Consider the following 12,842-nt stretch of genomic DNA (forward strand, 5'->3'; position numbering starts at 1 on the left):
TGACGTTCATCTTGATAATGGTTTGGTGAAGTCTGAGGAAATTGCAGAAAACCTACAATAATGCTGCCATTACTCCACAAACAGGACTGAGCCAAAATCATCACAGAAAACCTCAGAGAAGAAAAGGAAGCCCCTAATCCCCCAAACCATTTCCTCTTCCTATGTGACAGAACAAATGAGCTATGTTGCCAACATGTAGCCTTGTGTAGAGGAAAAGATGCATTTAGGTTTACCACTAAAAACAATAAACTTAAAATACAATACCAAATAAAATAGTGTGCAGGCAAATACGGAAACAAGCAGAAAAATACAGTATTCTTTTGCAACTCGAGGGGCCAAATGCTGTTCTCGTGTGAGAGAACAATTTCTGTTCAGTATTCAAATGAGTAGCAGCAGCAGAACAGACAGGGTATGGCGAAAATGAGAATCTGTATTGTGCCAATTAAAGACGAGATTTTGAGCTCACCTCTAATGTCACCATCTGCTTGGCCATGGCTCTTTCTACAGCTTCATACATCTGTGTGTTCTGGATTCCCAAGCCACAAAAGATGACAAATGCTTCCAGGAACTGTTCATCATTTCTATTGAAAGCCTTGATTTTGCCTGAGTTTTCTTCCATCTTATTCACAAGCTGGCAAACCCCTAACGAGGATACCGAAATTAAAAGAAGTACTATAGAAAATTGCCAAAATAACACCTTATTGTATGGAGCATCAACAGAAAAATTAAGTTTAAAACTCTGTTTAGCCTACAGTACAAATCAACAGTATACATAAAAGTGACAAATGAGAATGCTGTAGAATCCACCCCAATTTTTTTTAGAATAATTTCACTGTATTTCAGAATAAATACTTAAAACACTATATATTGTTTAGTAGACTCAAATATATTTATTAGGATTTATAAAACAGAAATGTCAGGCTTTACAGACTTGATTATCTTGCAAAATTCTAGGGTAGTTTTCATCCTGACTTTTATTATTAATTGTATTCTAGATCGATTTAATCCCTAAAGACAATTTGTCCTTTGGAGGCTAATTAAATTTTTGTAACCATGCCAGAGGAACATTTATGAAAGTCAGAACAGTGGTACACAGAGTTTTCACTTCCTTATTTGAGTCAGTACCACATTTTTTTTTAAGTGAACTGAACAGAAAATACTGAAGTCGAGGCTCAAAGTTCAAGTATACTTGCTGATTCTATGAAGATGTGATTGAATTACAGCCTGCTCCAAAGTCTACTAGTCATGAAGAAGCCTCCAACTGAATTCAGCTTGTTAGCATCAAAGTTGTTTGTGTTTGCATTTGTTTATTTTGTGTTAATATTTCCTAATGATTCTGTTCAGTATGAGAATTTTCTGTGCACATGCCATTGAGGGGTCTGACACATAACTTCTACCAATCCTTGCTTCAGCAAAAATCCCTGGTACCATTTTAAGCAAAGGAGAATTCACATATATACCTCACCTTAGCTTTCCTTAATGGATGGCAGTTTCTGCTAAGAAATCAGAATGGGAATTAAAGCAGCTGCATTGCAAGTATAGAATGCCTTTGGGCAGAACTGCTGTGTAGATAATTGTTATCTTAAATCCTGTTGTTTTTTCCCACTTTCCACATATTTGAGGATAAAAGCTAATATTTTCCTGGTCAACTGCAAATAATTATCCCAGTGAAAATCATAGTTTCATTTGTTATAAATTGCTATTACTTATCAATTTGTATACTGTATGTATTTTATGAAGAACATTTTGCAGTAGAAATAGTAATCTATTAAATATATATTTAACCAGTAAAAATGAAAGGGAATATAACTATTTAATATGATGTTTCCAGAACATTGTTACTAATTTTTATGTTTTCTTGCTTCAGCAAGATTTACATAGGTATACCTGAACAGAATCTGAGTGCTTGCCTTTGGTACTTACAGTTTGCCACCATAAGGTCAGGGAGGCCAGATTTGCTCTCTGCTTATGGATAAGGAATGAATTATAATAAATACTGTTTTGTATCAGTACCAACAGTGATCAGCAGCTACTATAAGGTCTTGTCAGGGCTAATGATTTTTTACATGAAAGTATTTCTACCATTTTAGCACTCTACATTTGTTGCCTAAAATAGCCTTTCAGGTGTTTTGTTAAAGAAAAAAATAGTCTGTGAGGAACCACATGTGTGTCTTCCCTGTTAAAAGAATGTAGAAGTCTTAGGACAAAAATGCTGCACACATGAAAACTGTGTTTTTAGAATACTGGCCTTGTATGTACACACTTGCTTTAATGTGAAAATACAAGAACACTATCCTGTTTCCAAGTTATGTTCTGTTTTGAGAACTTATTTTAGTATCAGATTCTGCTCTAAAGAGATCAACTGTAGCCGTAAACTGTTGGGGCAGGGATTGTGATATCTGAACATTGTGAACAGGATTCTGAACTTCAGTGGACTGAGACTACCAGATAATTCAATGATGATAGTAAAAACACATAATTTCAGGGAAAAAGAATTCAGTAAGAACAAGATTAACTTTTTCCTGGGAAAAAGAAGCTGACTTATTAAACTCTATAGGGCAGTCTCATGGAACTCATTTTAAGATCTCTGTTTAGTCCTACTTATGAAATTACATTATTTCCATAGCAACTGTGATGTAATAAACACAAGATTTAAGACTCAACAGAATAAGGCACAAGAGCAAATGCATTCTTAAAAGACACAGCTTTTGGGTGTATGTAAATTTCTCTTAAAAACGAAGATAACTACAGTAAATAGCGTATGCAATATATAAGAAAAATACTCTTTAATTGAAACATTTTTCAAAAGCTTCCCTAAACCATCGAGGGGTCCATACCTCAGAATTAAAGAAGCCCAAAATTCCTTTATTGGGACATACTTACAAAACCACAGAAAGATTCTATAAACTTTTCACCAAATACCTGAAAAATGCACAAGTCAGAAGAATAAAAAAGTTTTTTTCATCTCTCTTGCCAATAAAATTTGCTTGGTTGTGTTGTGGACAGCTTCTCCCCCCACCATCTGCTCCATCTCCACTCCCCAAATTCTGGTCTCAGGAATACTAATCTTAAAAATAAAAAAGGAGACCTATAATTTTCTTGAATAGCATACAGTACACTAAAGGAACTTCTAGGTATTGTACCCAAGACAACTTTTTGCCCTATTAAAGATCCAAACATTAGGTGGGCTATAGAACCTCAAGAGATTTTGAAAAATATTTCCTATTGAGAATTACTCAGATTTGAAAAGCCAACATAAATTGATAGCCTAACTGAAATGTTCAGTTTGAACTTCCACAGCATATGATACCCCTATATGAGATCAGATGCAACTGTTTTTTATCAGTAGCTAACAACATAATGAAATATCTCTAGCTAAAGCTCCAACAGTTCAATCTTCATCTTTGTCTTTGGGGCCTGGTAGAATATTTAAAGGAAAGTAATAAAAAATCTCATTGAAGAAGTTGGTATCAAAGGAAACTTCACAGAACTACATTAGGTAGCAATGTCTGTCTGCTTTGGGCATTGAAAAAAAATCTGTCTTCATGGAAAAGGGGCCTCATATTTAGTACAGACATTGATTAGGCAGTATTGCTGTAATTCTCAAGGATAAAAATGCATCCTTGGAACTCTGAAACATTTCCTTGCCAAGTTTCATAAAGATGAGGCTGTTGAACTCAAGCTGCTATCTGGAAATCAGTGCATTATATGTTCTATTTGCTTGTGGAGCTTACTGATGCCAGGAAACCAGACTTATATTTATTTTGTTCCTCTTAGGACAGGGAAGTTCTGGTAATTTTCAAAACTGTCATCATCCCATTGTCTAAGGTGAATCTGAAACCCAGTAAAAGTCTTACAACTCATTAAGCTTATTCCCTGAAATGTTGTTAGGACCAGATCCTCAAAGCTATTTAGGTGTATACTTTGAGGATCCAGACCACAGCCACCTAAATATTTTTAGGGAATTAAAGAGAACTAGGCTTCTAAGTCTCCATGAGGCTCTAGGCCTTTGTGGACCTAAGTGATGTCAAATTACTTCTGAAATTTTTACCACAGGAATCCAGTGGTAGTGTGGCCACTCTTTAATGTAGAAGAAAAACAGTCCTAGAAAGAGCAAAGGAGACACTGCAGAAGGTATTTACACTAGGTAACTTTAGGCACCTAATCTAATGTCTTAAAATAGGATTGTAGGCTCCCCATATAACCCACAGAGAGAAGCAGGCACTTCCAAAGGGCAATTCACAGCACTGAAAGTGAACATCACTTAGCCTTCTAATGTATGTGTGTTTTTGTAGCCAAGTCTCATTTGAGGAAAGTGGCAATGTCTGTGCAGTTCAGTTTGCCTTCCCCAGTGCAAACTTCCAGGCTGCCACCACTGTTCCCTTAAGGCCCAGCACTACAGACAGCTCAGGCCTGAAGGGCTTATCTACTGGTATACATTTTTTCTATCTTTTACTGCCTTTTAAAAGACCTGCACAAACAAGAGAGAGATCTGACCCTCTGAACAGGAAACAATGAAAATAATTTTACTTACAGAACACTATCAAATGCAAAGAAGCTACAAAAACAAAGAAATATCACAGGGGTGTTGTAGACAGTAATTTGGTAGGTAAGCAATTTACAGTCAAGGTTGCAGCGGTCTTAGTTGAAAGCATGATAATTAAGGATCTTTTCCCATGCTTTTAGATTCCCTGTTGCCAAGGTTTTACTACGGAGCATGTAGCATGCTACTTCTATGAAATGTACAATTTTTTTTTTTTTTTGTAAAGTTACCCACCTATCACCTTATTCTTTTTCCCGTTTTTGATTGGTGTACACAGCAAACTCTTTATGTGTTGGCTTACATTTTCTGCGCTGTCATTCTGTTAAACAAACAAAAAACTACAGTTACAATTTTACAGACAAGCTTATTCAAGTACCCAAAGTGAAAAAACTGCAGAGCTGAGATCTAAAACTGTTCTTGGTTTACATACTCTTTTTTCAAAGCAGCCATGTTTTCAAAGAGTTTGCACATCTTTGGCTAGTCAGTATAATAAACATTGTGTTTGATACAAGCTTTGGTGAACAATAATACAGATTATGATAATCTTTCAGTAGAAGTTTACAGTGATTTGTGTCCATGTGCTAATTTGATAATAGATTCTTTCATTACAAAGTACCACTTCCAGGAAAATGACAGTTGTACACACTTGCAGTATGCCACTGTAATGAACAGATGTCATAAAAGAAGAGCGGCTACCTGGCATGCTAATCGTGCATTTAATGATACTAAAATTTTCAGCAGCCCTTTTGGTTTGTTTGAGATTATTTGATTAAAAAGATCTTTAATCCACTATGACCATGAAATATGCTTTAGTGGAGACCAGCGTTATGATCCAAAGCATGACTAGTTTTTTAAAAAGGTCAACATTTCGGCCATCTTTTCTCTGCTGTCGGTTTATCTCATGCTCTAAGTGAAGGAAATTGAATTTACTTGGGGTAGAGGAGGGAAGGGTGGAACAAAAAGACAATGCATCTTTTTCAAATATCTAGTGAGAAAAGTTCTTAGTTCTTTTCTGTTGCACTTAGTCCTGGAGTAACGTGGCAGTTGCTGAGAGATAAATACGGTCCAATCTCTGATTGTACATGAGGCAAAAAAAAAAGTACACAATATTTCAGATCCAAAAGGATTTTTTTTTTTTAATTTTGATGCTTTGATCTGTGGTGCTCTGCCAGTGGTTGGAGACTATTTCTCTGCAGGCAAATGCACAAATGGTTATAATGGGAGAGGGGAAGCATAATTCTTTGGAGAAAATCTGAAAGGTTTACATTGTGCCAAATACTTCACATGACTTCAGGAACTTAATAATTAGTAGCTCATTATCAAGAGAATAGATGGAATAACTGACAAGTAGAATTTCCCGCTTTCTGAACTGTGGTCCGGAAAGACATACCTATGAAATTAGCTGTAAAAAAGGAGGAAAATCTGCACCTCTCCCTAGACCCCTCCAGCAAGGCCAGCTGAGAAACACTGAAGTCAAGCTTGCATGAAAACTGGTTTATAGCTACTGTGAGGAGAACCTGCTGTTTCATAGTAAAGTTCAGATGCATTGTAATTCAAATTTGACTTGATTGGAGATAAGACCACAGTGCGCAGTGCTTAAAAAAAGCCTGACCCAGTATTAATGAACAGGAAGGAGACTAAACAAGAGCAGGTGTAAATGGCTAAAAGAGCTGGTGTAGATATTCGAACTTTGTCTGTGCTGCACTAATTTTGTTGATTCAGGGAAGAACTTGTACACGTGTGTGCCGAGGCTTAGCATGTGGCTTCTGTACTGTCCTTCTAGGTAGCCTGAACCTGAGGCAGGCAACAACAGGCCTCCACCATGGAAGAAACAAGTTGTCTTGGGAGTAACTATGACTCTCTTAAGACGGGACCATAGTTACTAACTGGGCTTAGCTGCAGAGGCTACACCTCCTCGTGGTCCCGTTGGATGCCCGTCTCTGGGTAACCAAGTTAGCCTCTGCCCCAGTGTGATCGTGGAATTATAGTTACTTCCTACCCTACCGATCGACTTCACCGACCGCTCGGTAGTATCCTCGAGGTGAAACTAAATTAATTTGACTACGATCTATATATTCGTGTGTCCAGAGCCCTTCGCCTAAGGGCGATACAAAGGCACACCAGTTGAACTTGGGGGCTGGTTCTTCTGGTTGTATCTTGAACCCCCGTACACAATATGTACAGCCCAATAAAATCCTGGGCTGTCAATTTTGTCTCGGTGGCCACTCAGACTGGGAAGTTTCCCCATGAGGCCGTGAGTGTTACTCCGGCAGTAATAACAACTGATGAGATAGCCTACCACTTACCTAATTTGACTTTTTATAACTCGGATTATGTCGGCTGGGGAGGGATTCATCCCGAACCACCATATGATTGCATAAAAGATCTGCCGGAGGTTTATGAGGTGCTGGCACCTATCGGATCGCCTCCCATGACCGGTACTGAAGAGGTGCCGGAGGAGGACGTGAGAGATAGTGTGCCGACATCTCCCTCTGGGCTCGCAATCTCTGTTCCAATTGTGACAAGTCCCATTCTTGACACCAGGGGGGAAGCGACTGGTGTGAGTACGCCAATCGTGAAAGTCCCGGATGAACATCCAGCATGTCCATGCTGCGGTGTCAAGATGGGAAGAATGGCGGCACTAACTGACCATCTTCGAAGAGCCCACGGTCGGCGATGAATTCTGTTCGCGTGCTCCCGATGTGGGAGAATGAATGAGAAACATCATAGTATAGCCTGCCACTTCCCAAGATGCCAGGGGGCTCCAGTTGAACGTGAAGAGGAAGGCCCTGGTGGCCCCAGTGGCTTCATGTGTGAAGAATGCAACCGAGAGTTTAAGACCAAAAGCGGCCTCTCTCAGCACAAAAGGCTTGTGCACCCACTGCTCAGGAATAAGGAAAGGATTGAAGCGTCTCGTCCGAAGGGAAAAGAAATTCGAGGTATGCATAAGAGCTGTTGGACGGAAGAGGAGACGGTTCTACTGATAGAGTTGGAGAAGAAGTATAAGAACGAACGCTTTGTGAATAAGCTGATCGGAGAGCATTTGCCCACGAAAACGGCGAAGCAGATCAGCGATAAGAGACGCCAGCTTGCAGCAGGTGCTAAGACATCAGCATCGCCAAGGAAAGCAGAACATCGGCGTGAAGGGGACGAACCGGTTGAGAAGGAAAGGATTGAAGTGATAAAGACAGAATACAGGAAGATTACTGCAGAGAGAATACGAGCTGGAACCCTCTCCCCCAGTCTGAAGATCGCTTTTGAGGAGGTCCTGGAGGGTACCAAAGACACCCAGAAGGTCATCAAAGGATCAACGGAGGAATGGCTGGCACAGCTGGCGGGACATGCCGTAGTAGCCAAATTGAAACAACTGAGAAAGCACCAGGCTGGACCTGTGCCCAAGAGGGTGGAGAGAAAGTGGATGAAGATCAGGGCGGTGAAGCGGGGCCAATACCTGAGATACCAGCGGCTCTTCGAGATGGATCGTAAGAAGCTTGCTGGTATCATTTTGGATAACATCGAAGCACTTAAGTGCCCCCTTCCAATGGATGAACTTTATAATTCATTCAGAAAGAAGTGGGAAGAAGGTGGCCCCTTTCAGTCTGGGTGCGTTCCACAGTGCGGGGGCAGCGAATAATTCTGCTTTTAAGAAGATGATTTCCCCAGCGGAAGTCCGGAAGAACATGGCTGAGATGAATAAAAACTCGGCCCCCGGGCCTGATGGCTTAAGCCTGAGGGATATCCTGAAGAAGGACCCTCAGGGGAGTCAACTAGCCGATTTGTTCAATCTGTGGCTTTTGGCCGGGAAGATCCCTGATGACATCAAGGAGTGCAGAACAATCCTGCTGCCCAAATCCGCGGATCCTGGGAAGATAGGGGATATTAACAACTGGCGACCCGTTACCATCGGGTCGACTATCCTGCGACTGTTTTCCCGGATCTTAACAACACGGTTACGGAAAGCATGTCCAATTAACAGCTGCCAAAGAGGGTTTATTGCAGCCCCGGGCTGTGCGGAAAATCTCAAGCTTCTCCAGATGTTGATCCGATATGCGAAAAAAGAACATAAATCGCTTGGGGTTGTCTTTGTGGATTTGGCGAAAGCCTTTGATTCAGTCCATCATCAACATATCTTCCAGGTCCTCAGGCAAAAAGATGTTGATGGTCATATCATCGACATTATTGCCGAAATGTATAACAACAGTGCGACGCGGCTGGAGGTTGGGGGAACCCACTCGGAGAAGGTTAAGATCCTCACCGGGGTGAAGCAAGGCGATCCGATGTCCCCGCTTCTCTTTAACCTATCAATGGATCCGTTATTGTGTCGACTAGAAGAGGGAGAAGAAGGTTTTAGGTATAAGAACAGCTCTGTATCAACATTGGCATTCGCAGATGATCTGGTGCTGTTGAGTGACTCGTGGGACAATATGCAAAAGAATATTCAAGTGGTGGAAGAGTTTTGTCATCAAACCGGGCTGAAAGTGCAAGCAGCGAAATGCCACGGGTTTTTTATAAGGCCCACAAAAGACTCTTATACAATTAACAACTGTGACCCGTGGATGATTAATGGAGAACAACTGCATCTAATTGAGCCGGGCAGCTCTGAGAAATACTTGGGCCTGGGAGTTGACCCTTGGATTGGTCTCTCCCGACCAGAGCTGCAAGAAAAGCTGAGCACATGGGTGAAGAACATCGGGGAAGCCCCATTAAAACCACTTCAGAAGGTTGAAATCTTGAAAGTGTATGCAGTCCCACAGTTGCTATATGCGGCTGATCATGCTGGAGCGAACGTCTCATACCTCCATTCCTTGGACCTTGCGATAAGAACAGCAGTGAAGGGTTGGCTTCACTTACCACCCAGTACATGCGACGCCATCCTGTATTCCAGCACTAAGGACGGTGGTCTTGGAATTGCGCGGCTGGCGAGCCAAATTCCAAATATCCAGGCTCGCCGGCTGCATCGTATCGCCCAATCCTCCGATACCATCACCAGAACAATTGTTCTGGAAGAAGGCATCCAGGGAGAGTTTGAGAGGGTGTGGATCGCCGCTGGAGGAAGGGCGGATAAAGTACCATCAATTGGGGAAGAACTCCCCATGAGAATTCCGGCCGTACTGGATGGGAGCGAGACGACATCCGAATGGGAAGTACCAGCTCCCCGGGTCATCTATCCTATTCCTAGCAAGTGGAGGAAAAGAGAGTTAGAGAACTGGGCCAGTCTGAAAGCACAGGGCCGCGGCATTAAGAACTTTGAGAACGATAACATTAGTAATGATTGGCTCGTACATTATCGGGGCATTCCTCACAGGAAGCTTTTAACAGCGATACAGCTGCGTGCCAATGTCTATCCCACTAGGGAGTATTTGGCACATGGGCTGGGAGAAGGGGCACCAAAGGGATGCAGACATTGTCCTGCAGAATGGGAGACTTGTTCACATATTATTGGCTACTGCCCTGCAGTCCAGGATGCCCGGATTAAAAGGCATAACATCTTTTGTGGAATGCTGGCTGAAGAAGCGAAGAAAAAAGGCTGGGAGATCTACATAGAGCCCAACCTCAGAGACAATAACAACGAGCTTCTTAAGCCAGATTTGGTGGTGGTTAAGGAAGGCCGGGCGAAAGTAGTGGACGTTACAGTCCGCTATGAGAGTGGATTGTCATCTCTGGGAGACGCAGCGGCAGAGAAAGTCCGAAAATATCAACATCTTGAAGAACAAGTGAAAGAACTGACAAAAGCTGGAGAGGTAGAGTTCCTGGGTTTCCCAACTGGTGCTCGCGGGAAGTGGTATAAGGCAAATGACAGCTTCCTCGCCGACCTTGGACTTTTCAGTAGTCGCCAATTAAGGATAGCGAGGCTCTTTTCTCGTAGAGCTCTCCTATCCTCTGTAGACATAATTCACATCTTTACCAGTAAAGGTAAGGATGTTTAATATTTGTTACTAACTAATATAGGACTTACTAATCCAAAGTCCTTCTTTGGAAGGCAACAGTAAAATTCTTCACACAGACGACATGGGCTTGCTCAGTCTTCTGTCTTGCTGAATTTTGCTCTTGCCCAGCTCCCTTGTGGTCGAGCTTGTACGTTGGGACATAACATCTCGTCTCCAAATGACCGTCTCCTAATTTGACATGGGCGGACGGGCCGCCTTCGGTCCCAACCCGGAAAAGGTACCATAGTATTTATGGTTCATTAAATAGCCTGAACCTGAGGCAGGCAACAGCAGGCCTCCACCATGGAAGAAACAAGTTGTCTGGTCTGCCTCATATCACTACATAGGTGGTTGAGGCCCCCAAAGCAGCTAAAAAGCACCAGGGTCTGTTCATAAAGTGAGTAAGGATGTCATTAAGTGCTCTAAAGAAAGAGACAAGCCAGGGTTTTAGGGCACCAGGTACACCTTGGATTTTCCTCATGTCAGGGTACTTTAGCTTTCAGCAGCCTTGAAACTGCTCCTACACAGTGGTGGAGACACAGCCACCGTGACTGCCTCGGCAAAGTGAAAGGCTCTTGTTTGGAATGACTCTCAAAGTATTTCTTCAATTTTAAAATGTCTTCAAATAGTCATCTGTTTCTTTACTGATGTAATACAGTGCATCCATCTGATTCTGTTTTTTCTTGCACTCTTCCAATTAAGATAGCTTTGGGCCTTATACTGTAAAGTGCTGAGCTCTCAATTACTGTGTTGCTCAGTCCTTCGTTGAATCCCACTCCAGAACAGCAGTGAAACCTCGCACAGAGAAAGAGGGAAGCAAGACAGCTCACCAGTGTGAGCCTGCCCCTCCTTTCCACTTACTGAAACAATCACACCGAACATCGTACTTCCTGACCTTCCCATTGTGCGACTCAATAAAAAGTTTGGTGAAAACTTATCTGCTCCCATAATACCTCCTCCTTCCTCTTATTACCCTTTATCTGAACCCCTCCAGCTAAGAGGCTTAAAAATAATGAGAAGAGCAGATATTTTTCTACATTGACAGAAAAACAGCTAGAAGTTTGCCTTTTGTTGACAATGACTTTAAAAGGCATCGTGACTTTAGTCTGAATGTTGCCAAGTGACCTTCCCTCCTAACTCTCCCATATCTGTGTCTGTGCTCACTCGCATACCATATCACAAGCTGACACCACTTGATGAAGCGTGAAGCATAAGCTGCCAAAGAAGTGTGAAGTTGTTCCTGCTTCAAAACAGCGAAGAATCTGCATCCATAATATTAATCTTTGCCAGAACAAGAGAGAAAGGAGGGAATGAACAGGAAGGAACTTCTGAGGCCCTCCCAACAACCACAGTAAACTACAGAGGGTTGCTTTGAAAACCTCCAGCTGTTCTTCTCTCAGATGCTTTCCTTAGAACATACTGCTACCTCTCAACCTTGCAGTGTGTATTTATTGACAAACAAATGTTAGGCTTTTTTAATAAATGCTGTAGGGAGAAAAGCCCCTCTTGGTCACCTTGCTCACTCTGTTTGAGTATTGTATCATTTGTACATTGATAATGAACTTCATCGAAAAAGCTCTGCCTTCCAATTAACAAAACAGGAATAATGAATGGAAAGCAAAAAAAGATTGGAGAGAAAAAACAGAAAAATGTTTTCCAGTTCTGAATGTCAACCCTTTTTTTTCTTATTTTACTCACTGTCCAGGGAAATCTTCTATCTTTGCAGACATCTGGGATGTTGAGGGGCTCCATTGTATTCTTGACATATTCAGCATACATATAATTGATTTTTTTTGTATCATAGTCCCTGAAAGATAGAACATTCTTATTACATAAGTCATATGACAATGGGTCATATCATTATGCAAAGTAGGTAATTGTAAAAATTTTTCCTGTATAAAGCCAAGAAAGATACAATCAATATCTATATAATGGAGCTGATTACAAATCCTGTCTCCTAATCCAGCTGCCATTGGCATTCCATCACAAAACTGCTACACCGTTTGTATGCTACACCATTTCTTTAACTTGCTAAAATGTTAAAGAAGTCAGAAACACCAAACTTAAGAAATAAACAAATCAGTACAGCTTATGTAGAGGAAGGATAATGAACAAAAGGGTTCATAGTGAAATAAACAGAACCTTTTCAAAATAATATTCCTTCACAAATCTGGCACACTTGAAAAATCACTACCACGTAAAATTCACTGAATGCAGCTGGTAACATTGTGAATTTTCTGATTCTAAGTTCATTTCAAATGTGATCGGAAAGTAAATTTACAATCAATTGCATGGGGATCGTATTATTGAAAAAGAATTTCTGATTTTCCAAATCAGGACATAAAAAATCATTACAAAAATCAATCACTTCT

The 12,842-nt window shown here is 41.2% G+C and overlaps 2 protein-coding genes across 7 annotated transcripts in view; one reads left to right on the forward strand and one right to left on the reverse strand.

Moving 5' to 3' along the window:
• The window catches only part of LOC135328147 (uncharacterized), a 51,893-nt gene extending 43,716 nt beyond the window's left edge, over positions 1 to 8,177 (forward strand). Inside the window, exon 4 of the mRNA XM_064510498.1 lies at positions 7,088 to 8,177. Within this exon, the coding sequence (XP_064366568.1) occupies positions 7,254 to 8,177 (924 nt within the window). The 5' untranslated portion in view covers positions 7,088 to 7,253. The remainder of the gene's footprint in view (positions 1 to 7,087) is intronic.
• PDE5A (phosphodiesterase 5A) overlaps positions 1 to 12,842 on the reverse strand; it is a 75,787-nt gene that overhangs the window by 28,885 nt on the left and 34,060 nt on the right. For all 6 annotated transcript variants that reach the window (XM_026096110.2, XM_026096109.2, XM_026096111.2 and 3 more), the window contains exons 8-10: positions 12,169 to 12,277; positions 4,778 to 4,862; positions 467 to 642 (exon numbers count right to left, since the gene is read on the reverse strand). In XM_026096110.2, the coding sequence (XP_025951895.1) occupies positions 467 to 642; positions 4,778 to 4,862; positions 12,169 to 12,277 (370 nt within the window). The remainder of the gene's footprint in view (positions 1 to 466; positions 643 to 4,777; positions 4,863 to 12,168; positions 12,278 to 12,842) is intronic.

This window comes from Dromaius novaehollandiae, chromosome 4 (genome assembly GCF_036370855.1).
Source record: "Dromaius novaehollandiae isolate bDroNov1 chromosome 4, bDroNov1.hap1, whole genome shotgun sequence".
Taxonomy (NCBI): Eukaryota; Metazoa; Chordata; class Aves; order Casuariiformes; family Dromaiidae; genus Dromaius; species Dromaius novaehollandiae.